Source organism: Enhydra lutris, unplaced genomic scaffold (assembly GCF_002288905.1).
Source record: "Enhydra lutris kenyoni isolate GAN:26980312 unplaced genomic scaffold, ASM228890v2 scaffoldscaffold85, whole genome shotgun sequence".
Taxonomy (NCBI): Eukaryota; Metazoa; Chordata; class Mammalia; order Carnivora; family Mustelidae; genus Enhydra; species Enhydra lutris.
Window position 1 is genome coordinate 6,392,311 of NW_019154169.1, and position 21,831 is coordinate 6,414,141.

General features: G+C 39.5%; 2 protein-coding genes across 3 annotated transcripts in view; one reads left to right on the forward strand and one right to left on the reverse strand.

Moving 5' to 3' along the window:
• The window catches only part of LOC111161453 (zinc finger protein 527), a 511,863-nt gene that overhangs the window by 225,755 nt on the left and 264,277 nt on the right, over positions 1-21,831 (reverse strand). The gene's annotated exons all lie outside the window — the stretch shown is intronic.
• Positions 18,360-21,831, forward strand: part of LOC111161454 (zinc finger protein 569) — a 47,541-nt gene continuing 44,069 nt past the window's right edge. For both annotated transcript variants that reach the window (XM_022525118.1, XM_022525119.1), the window contains exon 1: positions 18,360-18,492. In XM_022525118.1, the coding sequence (XP_022380826.1) occupies positions 18,488-18,492 (5 nt within the window). In that variant the 5' untranslated portion in view covers positions 18,360-18,487. The remainder of the gene's footprint in view (positions 18,493-21,831) is intronic.

Below are 21,831 nucleotides of genomic sequence, written 5' to 3' on the forward strand. Positions count from 1 at the left end.
TGTTTTGCCCTAGGTATACTGTGCTTTCCCTGATATTACATTCTCAAATCAAAATGGTCAAACACATTCCCCCTCAGGCCTTTTGGACTTCTCAGATCATTCTGTATTAAAATAGCAAGCTTTTACTCCTGTTCTGTATTTCCTTAACCCTCCTTTGTTGTTTGCCATGGCACTTAATTATTTTGTTATTGTGTGCTCCCAACCTCCACTAAAATGTGAAGTCCAGGGGCACCTGGGTGGCTCAGTGGTTAAGCCCCTGCCTTCGGCTCAGGTCATGATCTCAGGGTCCTGGGATCGAGCCCCGAATTGGGCTCTCTGCTCAGCAGGGAGCCTACTTCCCTCTCTCTCTCTGCCTGCCTCTCTGCCTGCTTGTGATCTCTGTCTGTCAAATAAATAGTCTTAAAAAAAAAAATGAAGTCCATGAGGGCAGAATACATTTTTGCTTTGTTCACTGTTATAGCCCTAGTTATAGGACAGTATTTGGCACACATGAGGCATTCAAATATTTGCTGAATAAACTGAATTAATGAATGATCAGTTTGAAGAGTTAAAGAAACTATGAGAGGATCAAAAATGAGACCAGGAAGTGCTGGGGTACCTGGGTGGCACAGTGAATTAAGCATCCCACTATTGGTTTCTGATCAGGACATGATCTCAGGGTCCTGAGATCCAGTTCCGTTGTCAGGCTCTGTGCTCAGTTTGTAGTCTCTCTCCCTCTGCCCCTCCCCTTGTGCATGCTCCCTTTCTCTCTCAAATAAATAAATAAATCTTTAAAAAAGAAGAGCCGGGGGTGGGGGACCAGAAAGTTCTTCCTATATCTCTGAAAATTGTGCTAGACCAAGGACAGCAAATCATCGATTCTATTAAAATTCAAATACTTGGGGCGCCTGGGTGGCTCAGTGGGTTGGGCCTCTGCCTTCGGCTCGGGTCATGATCTCGGGGTCCTGGGATCGAGCCCCATATTGGGCTCTCTGCTCAGCAGGGAGCCTGCCTCGCCTTCTCTCTCTGCCTGCCTCTCTGCCTACTTGTAATCTCTCTCTTCCTGTCAAATAAAAAAAAAAATTCAAATACTTTAACCCAGAGTACTTAAAATTTTGTATAAAGAAATGGGTGGGGGTGCCTGGGTGGCTCAGTGGGTTAAGCCTCTGCCTTCGGCTCAGGTCATGATCTCAGGGTCCTGGGATCAAGCCCTGCATCGGGCTCTCTACTCAGCAGGGAGCCTGCTTCCCCCCCCTACCCCGCCTGCTGCTCTGTCTCCTTGTGATCTTTCTCTCTCTGTCAAATTAACAAATAAAATCTTAAAAATAAAAAGAAAGAAAGAAATGGGTGTTCTTTTCAGAACACTGCTTCTGCCTGTAGGGGCTAGGCAAAGTTCTTAAAATTTGGAGCTATGCTGTCATTCAGCTGGATTTTAGGTTTCTATAATATGACCACCTGCTGATGAAAGCTAACATGTGTTTGTGTGTGTATATAATTTTTAGAAGAGGTGAATCTGTCAAGGCAAGAAAACATTTATTGGGCATTTGATACAATTTTGTCATAGTTAAACGGTCTCTACAGAATAAAAATTATTAAAGTGTTTTACACAGGTGCCTGGGTGGCTCAATCAGTTAAGCATCTCCCTTCAGCTCAGGTCATGATGGGATCCTGGGATCCCAGGTGCTAGGATTGAGCCTCGCTCAGCAGGGAGCCTGCTTTGCCCTCTCTTCCCTGCTTGTGCTCTCTCTTGCTATCTCTGTTGCTATCACTGTCTCTCTCTCAAATAAATAAATAAAATCTTTAAAAAATTCTTTATTTTTTCAAAGTTATTTTTTAAAAAGTGTTTTACAACTCTCAGTAACTTTTTCTTATTTATAATGTGAAGTAGTTTGTGAATTTCTTCATCTCTGCCCTACCAATAACATCCCTCATATACTGCAGAAATGTTCCTGTTAAGAGTTTGGTTCATATGCCATATATGCTTCCAAAAATGTTTTCCTTACCTTATATAAATATATATAATAAATGTGTAATTATTTTTTAATATATGACATACACTTTTCAATGATTCTTTTAATGAAAGTTAATCAAAATAATGGCATCAACATAAGGAGCTTTAAATTATTACTTTAAAATACCTGATCTCTAACAAATGATCTCTGAAAAATATTTGATCCCTTTCTCTCTCTCTCTCTACACACACACACACACACACACACACACACACACACACACCATGGAATATTACTCAGCCATTAAAAAAGAATGAAATCTTGTATTCGCAACAACATGAATGGAGCTAGAGAGTATAATGCTAAGTGAAATAAGTCAGAGAAAGATAAATACCATATGACTTCACTCATGTGGAATTTAAGAAACAAAGCAAATGAACAAAGGGGGGAAAAGAGAGATAAACCAAAAAACAGATCCTTAACTATAGAGAACAGATGGTTACCAGAGGGGAGGTGGGGGGAGGCAGATAGGTGAAATAGGTGAGGGGGATTAGGAACGCACTGGTTTTGATGCACACCGAGTAATATATAGAACCATTAGATCACTATATTGTACACTTGAAAACTAATATAGCACTGTAAGTTAACTACACTGATATTAAAAAAAATTAAAAATAAAATGTTGATCTCTAACCAAATACTTGGTTTCAAAATCCATTCATAATTATAATTAAACCAGGATGAAGAAAGTCAACCATTCTCTTCACCTTTCTGCCTGCATAGAAACACGGCTCCTTGCTGAGAGGACTGACTACTTCCCTTGAAGCCCTGTCATGTGGTGAGTGTTTTTATTTCCCACATTCCTTGTACCACAGCACCTGGAGGTAAGGCAGGTGATGTCTCTGCTCCTTATATTTATTTTTAGACCATTACTCCTCCCACCTCCCTGAAAGACACCTAGTTTTAAATCTCATGAAATCAGACTCTATCATCCCTCTCTGTTTTAGTTGTCTACCAGTTCCTGGTAGATACCAATATGCTGTCATTCCTTCAGCACTTCAGCGCCTGGCTCACTGTCACTCTCTCCAATGCTACTCCTATCATACGTAATATTTGGTCATTTCAATATCTGTATAAATAATCCTCCCAACAACCAGGCCTCCCAGTTCTGTATCCCTTCTCTCCTCCCGTAGTCTTGTCCTCCACACTTCAATAGTCATTCACTTCCAATGCCATGCCCCAGACTTTGTCATTACCAGTAAGTAGCAAACCCTCCCTAATCTCAACTCTCCCATTCAGACTTCTACCTCCTATATTGCAACTTTTGCCCTCTGGTACCCCAATTAGGATAATTCTTTGACCCCACTAGAACCTACAAATCACTGACTTACCATGTTTTCACTTCCTAGCACAACTATTTGTTATAATCATCCCATGGATATACCCTAGACTTCCCTGCCCTTACCCACCTGGTTAAACCACTGCCATCTCTCAGCATACTCTATTTCTGTACCTTGAACCACTGTACTTTCCTGGAGAAAATCACACCAATCATGTTAACTGGTCTCACTTTAAATTCATGACACGAACCTCAAGAGGCCCAAAATCCCTTCATTATACATTTCTCTCGTCCATACATGTCCCTACTCCCCTAAATGACCATTCCATACTTTCCCTCTCTCCTCAAATCTTCAATACCTTTTTCCTCATCCTTACCAATGATCTTGCTTTCTGTTTCACTCAAAAACCAAAATCCATTCTAGGAGAATTTCTACAAACTCCCACAATATCTACACATCTACCTGCACTGTCCCGAATACTCTAACTTGCTCCTATTACTAGTCTATATGAACAAACACTTTCTTAGCAAAGTCTGACCCCTCCACTTGTCCACTAGACCTCAGGTCCTCCTCCTACTCAAGCAGTGTTCCAGCAATCCCCTCTGCACTTTTCTTCATCTTCAAATTTCTCTTTCTACTGAATCTTAAACATCAGAATACAGCTATAAACCCATCTTGAAAAAACCTTATTGACCACGCTTCAGTTACTACCCTTTCTCTTATTCCCTTACAGCTAAAATATTTGAAAGAATGTTCTATACTTTCTATTGTTTCTATTCCTACCATGAAGAATCATATAATATGATTTGTGTAACAGAATCACTTTGACTGCTCTGTTGAGAATAGGCTAGAAGAGAGGAAGGGTGGAAGTAGAAAGAAAAGGTAGAAGAGCAAAGCAATAACCTAGATGAGAGATGACAGTTCGGACCAGAATGGAAGCAGTGTGGTAGTAAAAGTGGTCAACTTCTGGATATATTTTGAACATAGAACAAACCAGAACTTCATGATAGAAGACTTTTAGCTTGTGTACCTGAGACAGGGACGTATGTAAGTTTCCTAATTGGTTTCCCTATTTCTATTTCTATCCTTGTCCCATTCAGTTTATTCTCAACAGCAGCCAGAGTGATTTTGTTAAGTGAGAATTAGATCATGTCACTTCTGTGCCCCCAAACTTCTAATGGCTTGTTTCACTAAATTTGAGACATTTGAGTTTGAGGTATCATTATACAACCAAATGAAGATGCTACGTAGGTAGCTGGATATACAAGTCTGGATTTCAGGAGAGAGGTCTCGACTATATATAATTTGGTGATTGTTGGCATATAGATGGCATTTGAAGCCATGAGACAGAATGAGATTACTATTACCAATGAGATTACCAATGAGTGAGTGTAGGTGGAGAAGAGGACCAAGGACTAAGCCTTCTTACTCAACAGGTGCTCAATAAAAATTTGTTGAGGGAATGAATGTTTGAGCAGAGTCCATAATGAAGAAGTTAGTCTGTATCTTGGGGAACAGCATTCCAGGCAGAGGGAACAGCAAGTACAAGTATATGAGTTAAGAATGTATTCAGGTCTTGGGGCGCCTGGGTGGCTCAGTGGGTTAAAGCCTCTGCCTTTGGCTCAGGTCTTGATCCCAGGGTCCTGGGAGCGAGCCCCACATCGGGCTCTCTGCTCAGCAGGGAGCCTGCTTCCCCCTCTCTCTCTGCCTGCCTCTCTGACTACTTGTGATCTCTATCTGTCAAATAAATAAATAAAATCTTTTTAAAAAAAAGGATTTACATTTAAAGAACGTATTCAGGTCAAAAAAAATTTTTTTTAATGTACTCAGCTCACTACAAGGACACTAGTGTGCCTAGAACTGAGTGAATGAGTTACAAATGGAGTGATTACCTGAGCTCAAAAAGTGGACCAGATTATGTACAGCCTTGCAGGCTAAGGCAAGGACTTCAGCATTTATCCTGAATGAGGTGGGAATCAGCTGCAGGAGGGATATAATAAGTGACATGATTACTTACCCAGGAAAGTTTCAGCAAAAGCAAAGTTAATATCTGTTTGGTATAAAGAGCAGTAAAATATTTCAGGAAATAGAAAACACCAACTCACCTGGTACATGGCTTTAAGAAGTCCAACAGCCATTCTTTCCTCCACTTAGCTCTTCTCTTGGGAAATAGCAGTGTCCTCAGATGACTGAGATGGGGAAGAGAACATGAAAAACTAGGGTTTCCTTGCAGCATCCAGAATCACCAGCCTAGAATTTTTCAGCTTCTCTTTCCTTCTGTTGCACCCTTCCTTCCAACAGAGAGAAAGCATATGGGAGAGATCTAGAAATTTGTCTGCATGCAATTTAACCCATGATTAAATCACTTCCTAATTTGTTATTTTAGCAATAGATTTTCTAGATTTTTACAAATAAAGACTCCAAGGAATGTAATCATTTACATAAAGACACACAACTAATGAATAACAGTACCCAGATCAAACAAAGGTCTTCCTGACTCCAGTCTTTCTTCTCTCCAATAAATAGACCAGTGATTCTGAAACTTGGTGGCACACTGGCATCACCTGGCTAGCTTCAAAAGATATTGGTGGCACACAGTCTCATTCAGTACCCCCACCTACTCATTCTTAAAAACTACAGCGCCATCCACGGTCTTACACACGGAACAATCAGTCGCCATGGGTATGGGCAGTCTCACCCCGTCACGCTCATCCGTAGCTCCAAGTCTCAAACACTAGGGGATCACAACCTACGTTTACACTCACACAACTCCAGTTACAAAGAGGCTGTGGGTACTGGAACAACGGGGGACACAATACCCTCCCATCCCCACTCACAGTCTCACACTCTGTAGCACCAACCATCGACTCGCCTGCACCCACAGTCACAGATACGACGTGCACAGTCACATCAGATGACAGCTTCACACTGTATGACAACCAACCACCATCTCGCACCTAGAGTCACACCGAGGGCCTGGGAACCGACGTCCGGGTGACCCACAGCCCACTCCTCAGCCCATTCCCTACCTGCAGAAGTCAACTGCGGAAAGATCCCGTCCCTGCTCCGAAGGCTCGGGCAATCTCTATTCCGGCCCACCTCCTGCCTTAAGAGTCTGATGGGAACCCACCCCCGCGGGCCCGGAAAGAAGCGACTGGGCCTCCGGAGGACACAAAGGGACCGCCGGCCCTGTGCTCGCACGGGCCACTGGGAAATGTAGTCCAGACCAAAAAAAAAAAAAAGCGGCGCTGCAGAGTCCGACTGCACTGGCGCGGCGCCGTTGGGGGTTAGAAACGCAGCCCCTCTGCCCCGGGTCCTCCCCACGCCGGGCTGTTCCTGGCCCTGCAGAGGGAACCTAAATCTCACCTCGGATCCTGGGTCCGCCAAAGGAACCGGGTCGAGCGTCAACTAGACGGACTGGGACTGAAGTGCGCAGGCACAAGTGCTTGGTCCACCTCCCTTTGCAATGGGGCGGAGAACTTAGAGGCGCCGAGTAGCCGCAGGGGGTGCGGTTCGTGTGTGCGGTCCGCACAAACGGGGTGAGGGACGTGCTCCTACAATTGAGCTGGGATACCCGAAAAAACTGTGTGGGACAGGGAGAGCAGAGAGTAGAGTGCGCAGGTGCACTATAATTCCACCCAGCTCCGCCTTCCCTAGGGCGTTTTTGGTTCGGAATGATCGTGAAGATCTGAAGGGAGAGTGTCACCCTTTGTGTACGGTTCTTGTATTTGTGATTTGGTGATTATGAGTGTGAATGTGTCCCCCCCCCCCTTACTAAAATGGCTCTTCTGCTGGGTATCTTCAAAGTTCCCTTACTCTGTCCTTTCAGATACTAATGTCACATCTCCAAAAAGGCCTTCCCTGATCACACCTCTCTGACGGCCTTAATCTGATCTATACTCCCTTAGAACAATAGCGTTTGTATTTTAAATTTTTATTTATTGTCTCCCCACAAGTTCTGTCACAGGATTGTAATTTTGTGAGTTGCTGCATGACCCTTTGATTCTGTCATTGTGTGTGTTTCTGTGTAAAACTAGGTGTTAGGGTGGGTATGCTGGTTTTCTGTGACCATGTGTAAGGTTGTATTATTGTGTGACATTTGAGGTGTTACCTGAGAGAATGTGATATACAGAAAGAGACTGACTGGTGGAGAGTGGGGTAAGAATGTAATAGGATAGTATGTGTGATAGGTTCTGAGCACTAGTCTAATGGATGTGGATAGTGATTGAAATTTTTCTCTTAAGTATCTAATTAGAAAGCACCAACTGTGTGGCAGATGCTCTTCAAGGTGCTGGGATAGACATAGACAAAACAAACTTTAAAAAAATCACTAATAGAATACTAATGAGCAGAAGGACAACCTCAAGAGGCTAAAATACATGTATGATTGAATAACAAATAGAAATCTGGATCTACACAAGGGAATGAAGAGCATTAGAGATGATAACTGTAGGGTAAATATGTAAGACATTTTTATTAATTAAATCTCACCAAAAGATAAGTTACTGTTGAAAGAAAAACAATGTAGCTTTGGATATATATGCAAATCATAGAATAACAATAGCAGAAAGGCCAGAAGAGAAGGAAGTGGAAATAAACTATCCTAAGTTTACTACATTCTTTTTTTCTTTAAGATTTTATTTATTTAGGGATGCCTGGGTGGCTCAGTTGGTTGGACGACTGCCTTCGGCTCAGGTCATGATCTTGGAGTCCCGGGATCGAGTCCCGCATGGGGCTCCCGGCTCCGCGGGAGTCTGCTTCTCTCTCTGACCTTCTCCTCGCTCATGCTCTCTCTCTCACTGTCTCTCTTTCAAATAAATAAATAAAATCTTTAAAAAAAAATAAAAAATAAATATTAAAAAAAAAAGATTTTATTTATTTATTCATCTGAGAGAGCGCACACATGAGCAGGGAGGAGGAATCAGAAGGAGAGGGACAAGCCAACTCCGCGCTGCATGCAGAGCCCAACGTGGGGCTCGATCTCTGAACCCTGAGATCACAACCTAAGCCAAAATCAAGAGTCAGACACTTAACCAACTGAGCCATCCAGATACCCTTAAGGTTCCTACATTCTTTGTGAAGTAATATAGTATCACTTGAACAAACACTATAACAAGTGAAAGATTTTCACTCTAAGCCCTACAGCAACCACTAACCTAACAAAACAAAAAGTTATAGCTAATAGTCCAACAAGGAAGATAAAGTGGAATCCAATTATCATAAATCACTCAATCCAAAAGAAGTTAGAGAAGGGAACAAAAAACAGATGGGAAACAAATTGCAAAATGGAAGGCTTATATCAATTATCAGACTAAATATAATTTATCTGAACATCCAGTTAAGAGGCCCAGATTTCAGATGGGATGAAAAAGTATGACTCAACCACATGCTGCCTCTGAGAAGTTAAACAGAACTCTACCAATAGTTAGAAGTACAAGGATGGAAATACACCATGGTAACGCTGTGTAGAGAAAGCTGGAATAACTTTGGATTTGGCAATGGATTCTTAGATATGACAACAAAAGCACAAGCAACCAAAGGGAAAAAAACATATATTAGACTTCCTCAAAATTAAAAACATTAACAAGAAAGGACCTTATCAAAGGACATTATCAAGAAAGTTAAAAGAGCCTACAGAATGGGTAAAAATATTTGTAAATCATGTATTTGACAAGGATTTAATATCAGAATATATATAAAGAACTCTTAAAGCTCAACAAGAAGACAACCCAATTAAAAGATGAGCAAAACACTTGAATTTATATTTCTCTAAAGATAAAAATGACCAATAAACACATACAAAGATGCTCAATATTATTAAAGAAATACAAATAAAACTATGAGATACCACTGTATACCTATTAGGATCAGTATTATCAAAATAGCAAATATTGATGAGGACATGTATAACTTAAAAGCTTTGTATGATGATGTTAAGAATATAAAATGGTGCAGCTGCTATAGAAAACAGTTTGTCAATTCTTCTAAAGCTTAGCATAGGTTTACCATATGACCTAGCAATTCCACTCCCAAAAGAAATGAAAGCAGGGACTTGAACAGATACTTGTATTCCAGCGTTCATTATAGCATTATTCAAAATAGCCAAAAGGTGGAAACAACCCAAATGTCCATCAACAGATGAATGGATAAACAAATGTGGTATGTACATACAATGGAATGCTATTCAGCCATAAAAAGGAATAAAGTTTGAGAACACATTACTACATGGATGAACCTTGAAACAATTATACAAAGTATAAATCATACACAAAGGGACAAATAGTGTATTCTGCTTATATGAGATATTTGGATTAGGCAACTTCATAGTGAAAGAAAATAGTGGTTACCAGGGGCTGTGGGGAAGGAGGGATTGAGAGTTGATTGCTTAGTATGTTTAGTGATTACAGAGTTTCCATTTTGGATGATAAAAATTTTGGAAATAGACAATATTGGTGATTGTACAACATTGTGAATGCACTTAATGCCACTGAATTATACACTTAAAAATGTTAAAATGGCAAATTTTGTTAAACATTTTATAGTAATATAAAATTTAATAATGTAACATACCAAAAATTGAATTGTACACATTAAAAGGTTGAATTGTATGAGAGGTGAGTTGTATCTCAATAAAGCTGTTTTAAAAAACTGGAGTAGGGGCACCTGGGTGGCTCAGTGGGTTAAAGCCTCTGCCTTCGGCTCAGGTCAAGATCCCAGGGTCCTGGGATCGAGTCCCGCATCGGGCTCCCTGCTCAGCAGAGAGCCTGCTTCTCCCCCTCCCACTCTCCCTGCTTGTGTTCCCTCTCTCGCTGTGTCTGTCAAATAAATAAATTAAGAAAATAATAAAATAAAATAAAAAACTGGAGTAGCTGTATTAATGTATACAACGTAGATTTCAGAACAAAAAATATAGGGATAAAGAATATCATTTCATAATAATGAAGGTCAGTTCATCAAAAGAAAATAACAATCATAAATGTTTATGCATCTAACAATACTTTCAAAGTACAGGAAACAACAACTGATTAAACTGGAAGAAAAAGAAAAATCCACAATGGTAAATCAGAGAGTCCAATACCACTCTCAATAATTGCTAGAGGGGCACCTAGGTGGCTCAGTGGGTTAAAGCCTCTGCCTTCGGCTCAGGTCATGATCCCAGGGTCCTGGAATCGAGCCCCGCATCGGGCTCTCTGCTTGGCAGGGAGCCTGCTTCCCTTGCTCTCTCTCTGCCTGCCTCTCTGCCTACCTGTGATCTCTGTCAAATAAATAAATAAAATCTTAAAAAAAATAATTGCTAGAACAAGTAGAAAGAAAAAAAGCTAAAACATAGAAGATTTGAAAAACACTGTCATTTGAGCTAATTGATATTTACAGGGCACTACAACCAACAAATAAAAAAAATACTCATTTTTTTCAGGAGTACATGGAGCATATACAAAGAATATATTCTGGACCACAAAACAAACCTCTTTCCAAAATGAAACTGAATTAGAAATCAATAGCTGAGGGGCACCTGGGTGGTTCGGTCAGTTAAGCATCTGCCTTTGGCTCAGGTCATGATCTGAGGGTCTCGGGATCCAGCCCCACGTGGGACTCTCTACTCAGCGGGGAGTCTCCTTCTCCCTCTCCCTCTGCCCATGCTCTCGCTTGCTCTCTCTCAAATAAAAAAATCTTTAAAAAATAAATAGCTAAAAAATATGTGGATAATTCTCTAATATTTGAAAACATACCGTTTTAAATAACCCATGTATTAAAGAAGAAATCAAAAAGAAATTAGAAAGTATTTTGACCCAAAAGAAAATGAAAACATAAAAATTATGGGATGCCACTGAAGCAGAAATCAGGAGGAATTTTATAGAATCAAATACTGTACTAGCAAAGAAGAAATCAAAGTCTCAAACCCATGACTTCATTTTCCACTTGAACATACCAGAAAAAGAGCAAATTAAACATAATGTAAGTAAAAAACAAAGGGAATAATAAAGATCAGAGCAGAAATCGATGAAATAGAAAACTGAAAAATAAAGATAAACTAATGCAACCTAAAGGTAATTCTTTGAGATTAATAAATATAAAACTAGCCAGACTGAAGAGGAAAGAAAGGGAAATAACTAACGCAAACCAGAAACGAGAGAGGTGCCATCACTATAGATTCTAACATTAAAAGGATAACACAGTATATCACAGCAACTTTAATCCAATAAACAACTTAGATGAAATAGAGTTCTTGATAGACATGAACTATTAAACCTTACTAAAGAAAGTAGTTAACCTGGGGCGCCTGGGTGGCTCAGTGGGTTAAGCCTTTGCCTTCGGCTCAGGTCATGGTCTCAGGGTCCTGGGATCGAGCCCCACATCGAGCCCCACATTGGGCTCTCTGCTCAGCTGGGAGCCTGCTTCCACCCCCTCTCTCTGCCTGCTTCTCTGCTTACTTGTGAACCCTCTCTCCCTCTCTGTCAAATAAATAAATAAATTTTAAAAGAAGAAAGTAGTTAACCTGACTAGCCCTTATATCTATTAAAATAAATTGCATTTGTAATTAAAAGCCTTCCTACAAAAAATAAAAATAAAAATACCAGTCCCAGATAGCTTCACTGGTAAATTTTATTACACATTTCTATTTAATTTTAATTTCTAGTAAACATTTTAAATTCTCTTAAGCATTTAAAGAAAAAAATGATAATTCTATACTCTTTCAGGATACTGAAAAGAGGGGAAATCTTCTCAACTCACTCTAGGAGTTATCTAGACAAAAATATTACCCCCTCCCAAAAACCACAGACAAACATCCCTCATGAATCTATTAATAAAACTTTAGCAAATTGAATCCAACAATATATAAAAATGGTAATGCACAATGGCCAGGTGATGTCTGTCTCAGGAACCTAAGATTGGTTTAAGATTTGAGGCCCAGTGTAATTCACTATATTACTGAACTAAAAGAGAAAATCAGTATTACCATCTAATAGATGCAGGAAAAGCATTTGACAAAAATCAACATCCATTTTTAATAAACACACTTACTAGGAAAAGAAGAAAACCTTCCTAATTAAATAAAAGCCATCTAGCAAAAACCTTTCATCTACCATTTCACGGAACAACACTGCATACTTTCCCTCTAAGATCAGATACAGGGCAAAGATATCCCTACTTCTATTCAATCTTGTATTGAAAGTTTTTGCCGGTGAAATCAGAAAAGAAACAGCATTCAGATTTGATAATGTAATGTAGAGTCTAATTCTATTTTTTGATGTTTGACTGCTCACAGATTGGAAAAAAAAAACCCACTTTTTTTTTTTTTAAACAAGACACTTGACACAAAGGGAAAACTATCTAGGGTTCATTTCTTTTAGAGTAATTTATCCTAACTTAAAGACAGATTGTCTTACATGTAACAGCTATGTACAAATAAGTTATAAAATTATCCTTGGTTTAACAATGATAAATGAAAAACATTAAAATTATCCAATCAAACAAGGTAAACAAGGATTTTTGTTGTTCTGTTTTTGTTAAACATAGCAAAATAACTTACAGAGTATATAAAGATAAAAGCTGAAGAGCATATTACTAATGGAAAGGGGGTATTTTCACAGAACCAGTATTTTTCCCAGCCCATCTCCATTTGATGTTAATCAGCATTTAGTTTTTTTTTTTAAAAGCAATATGCTCATGCACGTACACTAATTTATGTACAATAAAGGAATAGGGAAGAGGAAAATGAAAGACCAGAAAAACCATATGGTAACAGTTAAGATGTGGTGGAACCAAATTTCATTTTTCTAATTGAGGATGTCTTCTTTGTCTGGAGGAACAGAGTTCTGGAGTAATGTAGCAGATCCCTCTTTAGGGATCTGTCTGCTGTTAGAACACATCAATTATATTTTCTTAATCCATTTCCAACTGTGCAGATGAGTCTGTTTCACTGATTGGCTGCCTGTCAAATCAGAATCTAATTCATCTCATTAACAAACCCTATTGTTCACAGTAGGCTTTCATTTATACTAAGTATTGTATGCCCTCTTAATCTTAAAACTGCACCACAGGACCATCCTATTTCACCACCTCCAAATGAATATGATCATTGTTCTCAATCTTGACTCATTCCTTGGGCTGTTTGCCAGCTGCATGGTGGTCTAGAGTCTCCTCAGCTGCTGCCTCACCCGGCGTGCACAGAAGGAGCATGCAAGCAGCGCGGAGAGTGGCAGAAGTTCCTGGTTTTTAAGCCTCACTCCTCCTCTTTTCCCTTGTGCTCACAAGCTCAGGTGCTCCCGCCTTTGGCACTTGCAGATTTAAATCCCACAAGCCCTGCCAATTTCAGTTCCTTGCTTTTGCAAACCATTTGCACACTTTCTTGTGAAGCCTGCCCTGCTTCTCCTAGGAAGCTTCATTATGTGAGTAATAAAACTTTCATACCCTCTTGGGATGTGTGTATGTGTGTGTGATCATCAGTCTTAATATGCCAACCAAATTTTATGGGTAGTACCTGCAAATTGGAAAAGAAATGGGTATCACTATTTCCAACAGTTAGGAATAGGTACCGATGTCTTTTTTCACAGGTGACATGATCATCTATGTAGAAAATCCAATGGAACCTCCAAAATTGTAGTAGAAACACTAAGTGACCTTAGCAAAGTAACAGGCTACAAGATCAACGTACAAAAATCAATTGTATTTCTATATGCTGGCAAGGAACAATTGGAAATTGAAATTTTTAGAAATGCCATTTACAATAGCATCAAAAAATCTGAAATATTTGGGGATAATTCTGACAAAAGATTTCACTACCTTCAAAAACTACACAATATTCCTGAGAGAAATGAAAGAGGATCTAAATGGAGATATATACTGTGTTCATGGGTCACAAGATTCACCATTTTAAAGATGTCAATTCTTCCCAAATTCATCTGTATTTTCAACACAATCGCAATCAAAATCTCAGGAGTTTTTTTTTTTTTTTTCCATTCCTGTTTTTTGGTATAAATTGACAAATTCCTTCTAAAACCTTTCCGAGGTGTTCACCTAAAAAAAATGAAAATCTAGTTCACACAAAAAACTTTACACAAATGTGTACAGCAGCTTTAGTTATAACAGCCAAAAGTTTAAAACAACTCATGTTCTTCAATGACTGACTGACTAAAGAGAGTGTAGTACATTCACACTGAATACTACTCAGCAATAAAAAGGAATGAATTACTTACACATGTAACAACATATCTGAATCTCCAGGGAATTAAGCTGCATGAAAAACCAATGCCTATATTACATATTTTATCATTCCATTTATTTAATATTCTTGAAAGGTAAAATTACAGAGATGAGAGAACAGATTAGGGTTGCCCGGCCTTAAAGAGGAGGCTGGGGGCAGAAATGACGTAGGGGTGGCTATAAAAGGACACATGAAATATCTTTGTAATGATGAAAATATTTTAAATCTTGACTGTGTCAATGTCAATATCCAGGTTGTGATATAATATATAATATTATATATAGTTTTGGGAGATGTTGTCATTGGGAGAAACTGGATAAAGGGCACATGGGATTTCTGGATTATTTCTTACAACTGTATGCAAATCTAGAATTATCTCAAGTAAAAAATTAAAATTTAAAAAAAGTTAGGCCAAAAAGTAAATAAATTCTAAAGTGGTAGACCAAAACCCAATTACACTAAATATAAATTCACTAAATATGTCAAATTAAAGAGTAAGATTGTCATTATTTTAAAAATAATGCTGTTTAATAACATACACACTTTAAAAAATAAAACAGGTTAAAAGCAAAAGGGTAGAAAGAGATAAACCATGCACTAACCAAAAGAAGGATGGTGAAACTATAGTAATATCAATATAGACCAGACCAAAAAAAAAGCAATTATTATAAAGAGAAAATTCTATAAGAGCCTGTTGGATCAATCCATAAGAAAAGTTACAACTCAAAATATATATCATCCAATAAGAGAGCTTCAAAATATGTAAAGCAAAGTTAACAGTAGTCAAAGGAGAAATAAACAAATCTACAAGCATAAAAAATCAGAAAGCTGGACGGACATAGAACAATTAATTGTTCTTTTATCATCTCTTAATAAAATGATAAGCAAAAATAATTCTTACAGTAGACAGAAAAAAATTACTATTGGTAGAGACAAAAGACAAGCAAAACTTATGTGGAGGACTTGTTCTTATGTAGTGTTTGACTGGGAGTCTCTTGTCCCTTCTTAGATATATATTCACACTTCTCTGAAAAAATGCCCTTTATCACCTAGTGAAAAGAAGACTATCTTCTACTGCATCCTGGAGGCAACATAGTCATGTGGCCTTTATATAGCTTCATGGTAAGCTTATGAGTCAGAATCCTCTCTGATACCTTCAACAACCACAAGGTCCTGATATTTAGCATGCTGTAGTCTGCAGCATTTTGTTCTTTGTCAACATACCATAGCAGAAAAACACTGGGTTACTGTTTTCATAGACATTTTCTCCATTTTAGTCTCTACTGCAAAATTATTGCAGTCTTCAGTTTTCATTGTCAATAGTTCTTTAATTTTTCTGGAGTCAGAGCCAAACGCACATGAAATGCTGAAAAAAAGAGTGAGATTTTTGAAGCAGAAGTGACATATAGCCTGCTTTGTTAGATTTTTAGGTTTTTGCTCCTGGTTATTTCTCTACTTTCCCCCGTAGACTTTCCACTCTCGACATGACCTTTCCATTTGATAGCTCAATGTCTTTGCCCTCTTCAACAGTATCTTTCTAAATTACCAGTATCACCTTTGTCCATGTAACACACACTGAATATGGAGTAACACAGAATTAAAAAGCATGGGTGTTTCAGTAATATGGATCCACAAAGCTCTAAAATTCCTCCCATTTAATATCTTGGTGACTGTGGTTTATTGGTAACCTTTAAGTTTCAATATTGTAACAGGGGCCAGTCAGAAACGCAGAAACACACAAAGAATTAACACAAGGACACTGTCTCTGAAAAAACCGCAGGATCGGAATCAAACGGTCACAAGAACATACAACGCGACCATGGTCACACAGATGGTCGCGAATTCGCATGACCTCCAAAGTCACTGGATCTCAGAGTCTCTCGACTCCGCAGACACCCTACCCCAAGTTCCACGGCCGATATCTCCCACACACGGTCACACAACGCCACTCCTCTCTTTTCTGACTGCCGCCAGAAGCTTGAGGCTCAAGCTGGCCCGTCTAGTCCCTCCACGGGCCCCTAATTTTTTCGCCCACCTTCACCCCACTGAAGTCCGGGAGGGGCCTGGACCAGACGGAACTACACCGACTCAGCGGCGCTTCCTTCACGGATCATGCACCATAACCCCGGGAACAGGAGACCCAGCCAACCATAAGGAGCAAGAGACTTTTCGCAGAAAATTGACTTGGCCGTGAAGACCTCTGGGAAATGTAGTTCGTATCCTAAAGTTGTGAACCCTTTCAGATTCTTCTCAGCACCAAGTTGCACTCCCGGGCTCCAAGTGGAGTGCCCGGCTCAAGCGAAGCAGCTGCCGCAAAACTCAGCTGAACCTCCTCGGCAGATCTGGACGTCCTTAAACGCAGCGGTAGATTATTCCCGCTACTCGCCGGCAGGGAAGCCGACCCGCCCCCCCGTGAGCCGCGGGGGCCTCTGGGAAGCGTTCGCCGGCGTCTAACGGACCGGAGCTCGTGCTGTGCCCTCAGGCACCGCAGGCGCTGACCTTAGAGGCGTCACAGACTCGGTCCGCACCGGCGGTGCCACTTGGGCGGCACTGAGGTGTGGAACTGTGCCTGTCTCCGTGGGTTCGCTGGTGAGTCTCCGGGAGGCCGCGAGCTCTGAGTCCGGGACCCTTTGTGCTGGTTGGGAGTATGGGCCTGCGGACCCGCTGCCTGTGGTACTGGAGGAGGATGCCGGCGGGGCTGTGCGGGTGCGGCTGGTTCCCCGAGGCGGTGGGAGGGGCCCGTGAAGGACTGGGAGTGTAGCGTGATGTGACTGTTTGCCAGACATTTGTTTGCGACTGAGTGTGGCCGTGAGACCGTGTGTGAGCGGATTTGGGGGACGTGCTTTTCCTTCTGTTTCATTATGAACGTGGATGCGAACGTGCGTGATGTGGGACCGTGAGTGCTTGAGAAGCTCCGTGGAGGAAAGGTAGAGCACGGCTGTGTGTGTAGATTTGTGCGGCTTTTTGTACCAGGGCTTCATTTCTTTGGTTTATGGTAATTGAAAATACGTTTTTATGAGAGCTACCAATAGCCCCAACACTTTTAGTATTTATTTATCTTAAATTTTATTTTTGTGTATTCGCCACGTTGTTTTATGTGCGTACTAACTTCTTGCCCCATGCCCCCGACTACCCGCCCCAAATCACAAAATATAGAAAAGCTCAAAGAAAATAAAAATCATTCCGAATTCTGCTAGCAACTATCAAAATTTACTTACCATCTTTACCCCCTCTGTGAATACATACACACCCATTCATTTATTAACACATATGTGCATAATAGCTTGGAAATTGTTATTACACTATACATACAGTTCTGTAACCTACCTTTGTCATTTAACAATACACCGTATCTTTCCATTTAAATTTATGTCGTCATTTTAAAGTTTTTCATGCTATACATTTTAATATATTTACCCCTGTTGATGGGTAATTTGTTTTATCCAGTTTCTTGCCATTATGAACAACGTGTTTATCAGCAATTAGTTGTCATATGTTATAATGCGCTTTTCTAATTTGTGGGGGGGAGGGGACAGGTTCCTAGAAGTGTAACTGATTGGGCAATATGTATGTGTTTATTAAAGATTCTCTAAGTCTATCCAATTATTCTCCTGTAAGGTTCAAATAATTTACACTATTATTGGCATAGTATAAGATTGCCTATATCCATACACCCTGATAACAATGGTTATCTGCTCTTAGTAATTTTTGCTAACTTCATAGATATAAAATTTTCTTAATTTGCAGTTGTTTGGTTATTACTGGTCAAGCATTTTAAAAATCTTTTTTTGTGTATGTGAATTATGTATTTCCCAAAATGTTCTTCTAAAGCAGTATTCTGTTTTCAAATTTATTTTCTAGATTCTTCAGGTATTCATTTATTCATCAACACCATTTATTGACTGCTATCTGTGTGACAGGAACAGTTCTAGATGCTTCAGGTATAGCGCTGAACAAAAGAGAAACACTCTGCTGTCATGGTACTTACATTGTCGTGGTCCAGATAATAAATGAGGTGAGTTAAATATAACATATATTCAGCAGTAAAAAATATTAAGAGAAAAAGTAAAACAGAAGAACATAAAGCATTTGAGAAGGGAATTAGGGTTTTAGATGGGGTAGCCAGGGAAGGCATCCTGAAAAGGTAATAATAAAGATTTGAAGGAAGTAAAGGGGCTATTCATGCATATAATTGAGGAGGCTATTTATGCATATAATCTAGGCAGCGTGGCCAACAGTTTAAAAAGTCTTGAGGTGGGACAAACCATAAGTGACTCTTAATCTCACAAAACAAACAGAGGGTTGCTGGGGGGAGGGGGGTTGGGAGAGGGGGGTGGGGTTATGGACATTGGGGAGGGTATGTGCTGTGGTGAGTGCTGTGAAGCGTGTAAACCTGGCGATTCACAGACCTGTACCCCTGGGGATATAAATACATTATATGTTTATAAAAAAATTTTTAAAGTCTTGAGGTGGGAACATGTCTGTTACAGCAAAGAGGTTGGTGTGGCTGAAAAAGAGCAAATGAAATGAAGACTAGTGAGAAATGAGAGAAGGTAAGTGGAGGGAAGGGGGCAGATCAGGTTGAATCTTATGGGCCATATTATGATTTTGGCTTTCACTGTGAATGAGCTGGGAAGCTATTGGAGATTTTTGATCATGGGAGTGATCTTACCTGTTTAAGATATAAGTGGATCACTTTGGCTGCTCTGATAAGAGAACTATAGGAGGAAGGCTGGGGGGGGGGTCAAGGCCAGAAGCAGAAAGACCAATTAGTACAATAAGTACAATAATCTAGGGAAAAGATGTCGATGATCTGGACCAGAGTAGTAAAAATGGTGAGAAGTCATGTATTAGATATAATTTAAAGATAGAGCTGATACAGTTTGCTGATGGAACTGATGTGGAATGTAAGTGTGACAAGATAACAAAATATTTTTTAATCTGAGCAACTTGAAGAATGGAGTTATCATTAACTGAGAAAGGAAAGACAGTAGGAAAAACTGACTTGGGGCATAAGGATATCATGAGATTTCAGTTTGGAATTTAGTATATGAAGCATGGGATGTCCACTAGACATCCAAGTAGAGATACTAAGTTGGCAGTATGATATATAAGTCTGAAGTTCAAAAGGATCTAAGATCTAGGCTGAAGACATAAATTTGGGTATTATCAGTATATAGATTATATTTAAAGTGAATTTACTGAATGAGATCAGTTAGAGGGTAAGATAGATAGAAAAAGGTAGAGGTAAAGGACTAGTGTCTGGATCAGTCCAATAAAGTCTAGTAAATGAGGAGGAACCAGCGAAGAGGATTGACAGGAGCTAGTTGGAATGGTTGGAGGGAGGGTAGGTGAGTTTGATTTCCTGAAAACGAAAGGAAAAATGTGTGTTAAAAAGAACTGTGTCAGTGCTGTTGATAGGCCAAAGTAAAATGAGGACTGTGAAAAGAATGTTGACATTAGCAACATGAAAGTCATTGGTGATCCTGAAGATCAGTTTCAGTGGAGTAATGGGGCTAAAGAGAAAAATGGAGAAGAAAATTGGAGCTACATGGGGCGCCTGGGTGGCTCAGTGGGTTAAAGCCTCTGCCTTCGGCTCAGGTCACAATCCCAGGACCCTGGGATGGAGCCCCACATGGGGCTCCGTGCTCAGCAGGGAGCCTGCTTCCTCCTGCCCCCACCCCCGCCTCTCTGCCTACTTGTGATCTCTGTCAAATAAATAAAATATTTAAAATAAATAAATAAATTACTTTTTTTAAAAAATGGAGCTACAAAGTATAGACAACCCTTCAAGTTTTTCTCTGTAAATGGAAAAGGGAGGGAAATGGAGGGGTAGATGGAGTTGGATTTAACCAGAGTGTTGGTTTCATGAACTAATTAGGAATAATGTGAGAGGCAAGAGTGTCTAAATTGGCAGGAATTATATTGATTGACTGTGAATTTTAGGCCAGATATGTAGAAAAGTCAGGATAGGAAGGTGAGGGATAGTGGAAAATTGGTAGAACAGAGGAATGGAAGTTCTGATGGGGTTGGAGAACTGTTGGGTTGGTTGTAAGGTGGAGAGATTGGAGGATATTTGCCCTTTAGTTGTCCACTGTTTTCAAAATAGAACTGTCTTCCTTTTTACCAACATACCAGTTTAAGAAAACATGAGAGATTATCAGCTACATTTCAGTAGGGGTTACAAAATGATTTCTATCTATATTCCTTCTTCATTTACTGGCTGGAATATTTTTTTAAAGAAAAAATTTCTGTCATCAACTCTTTGGTTACCTTGAGGAAAGTTTTTACAGGAAAAGTAGAATAAATCGATTCTTTCCCTTTTTAGGTTTTCAGGCTATTGAATTGGTTTCTTAGCATTTCCCAGTGAATGATTATTTTACTGTTACATACACATCAATTTTAACATACTTGAAATGATTCAAACCATTGTGGTTATTTCCTTTGTGAAGCTCAAATTTTCCCATCTTTGGTTATCTCTTTGAGAGGCCTCTAAGTCTTTCCAACACATCTCCAGAAGTCTTTGATAATGTTCTGTGTTCTGTTATGAAGGGTTATTCCAAGATCATTTTGAACATTTCCTGCCCTAGGCATGGAATCAAGCATTTCTTTATGGTCAACTAATCTACAACAAAGCAGGAAAGAATATTCAATGGAAAAAAGAAAGTCTTTTCAGTAAGTGTGTTACTTGGGTTACTTGTGTTAAATGGGTACTTTTTTTTTTTTTTTTGAAGGGCACAAACTACCAATATATTTTTTTTTCATAGTACTTTTGGCAAAGTTTATTCATCCATGTATTAAAGGTATTTTTTTAACTTTTAATAGTCATTTTTTTAATTTCTTTTCAGTGTAACAGTATTCATTATTTTTTGCACCACACCCAGTGCTCACAAACTGCCAATATTTACTCAATAAGAAATAATCTGAATCGTATATTTATTAAGGAAATTGAATTTGTGTTTAAAAACCCATGATACCGGGGCACCTGGGTGACTCAGTGGTTTAAAGCCTCTGCCTTTGGCTCAGGTCATGATCCCAGGGTCCTGGGTTCGAGCCCTACATCGGGCTCTCTGCTCAGCAGAGAACCTGCTTCCCCTTCTCTCTTCTGCCTGCCTCTCTGCCTACTTGTGATCTCTGTCAAATAAATGAAATCTTTAAAAACAAAACAAAACAAAACAAAAACCCCATGATACCAAAAGCAAAAGCAAGGAAATTAAAAACAAACAAGTGGGACTACATAAAACTAAAAAGCTTATGCACAGCAAAGGAGACCAAGAAAATGAAAAAGCAGTCTCCTAAATGAGAGAAAATATTTACAAATCACATACCTGATAAAGGAGTTTATAAATATATA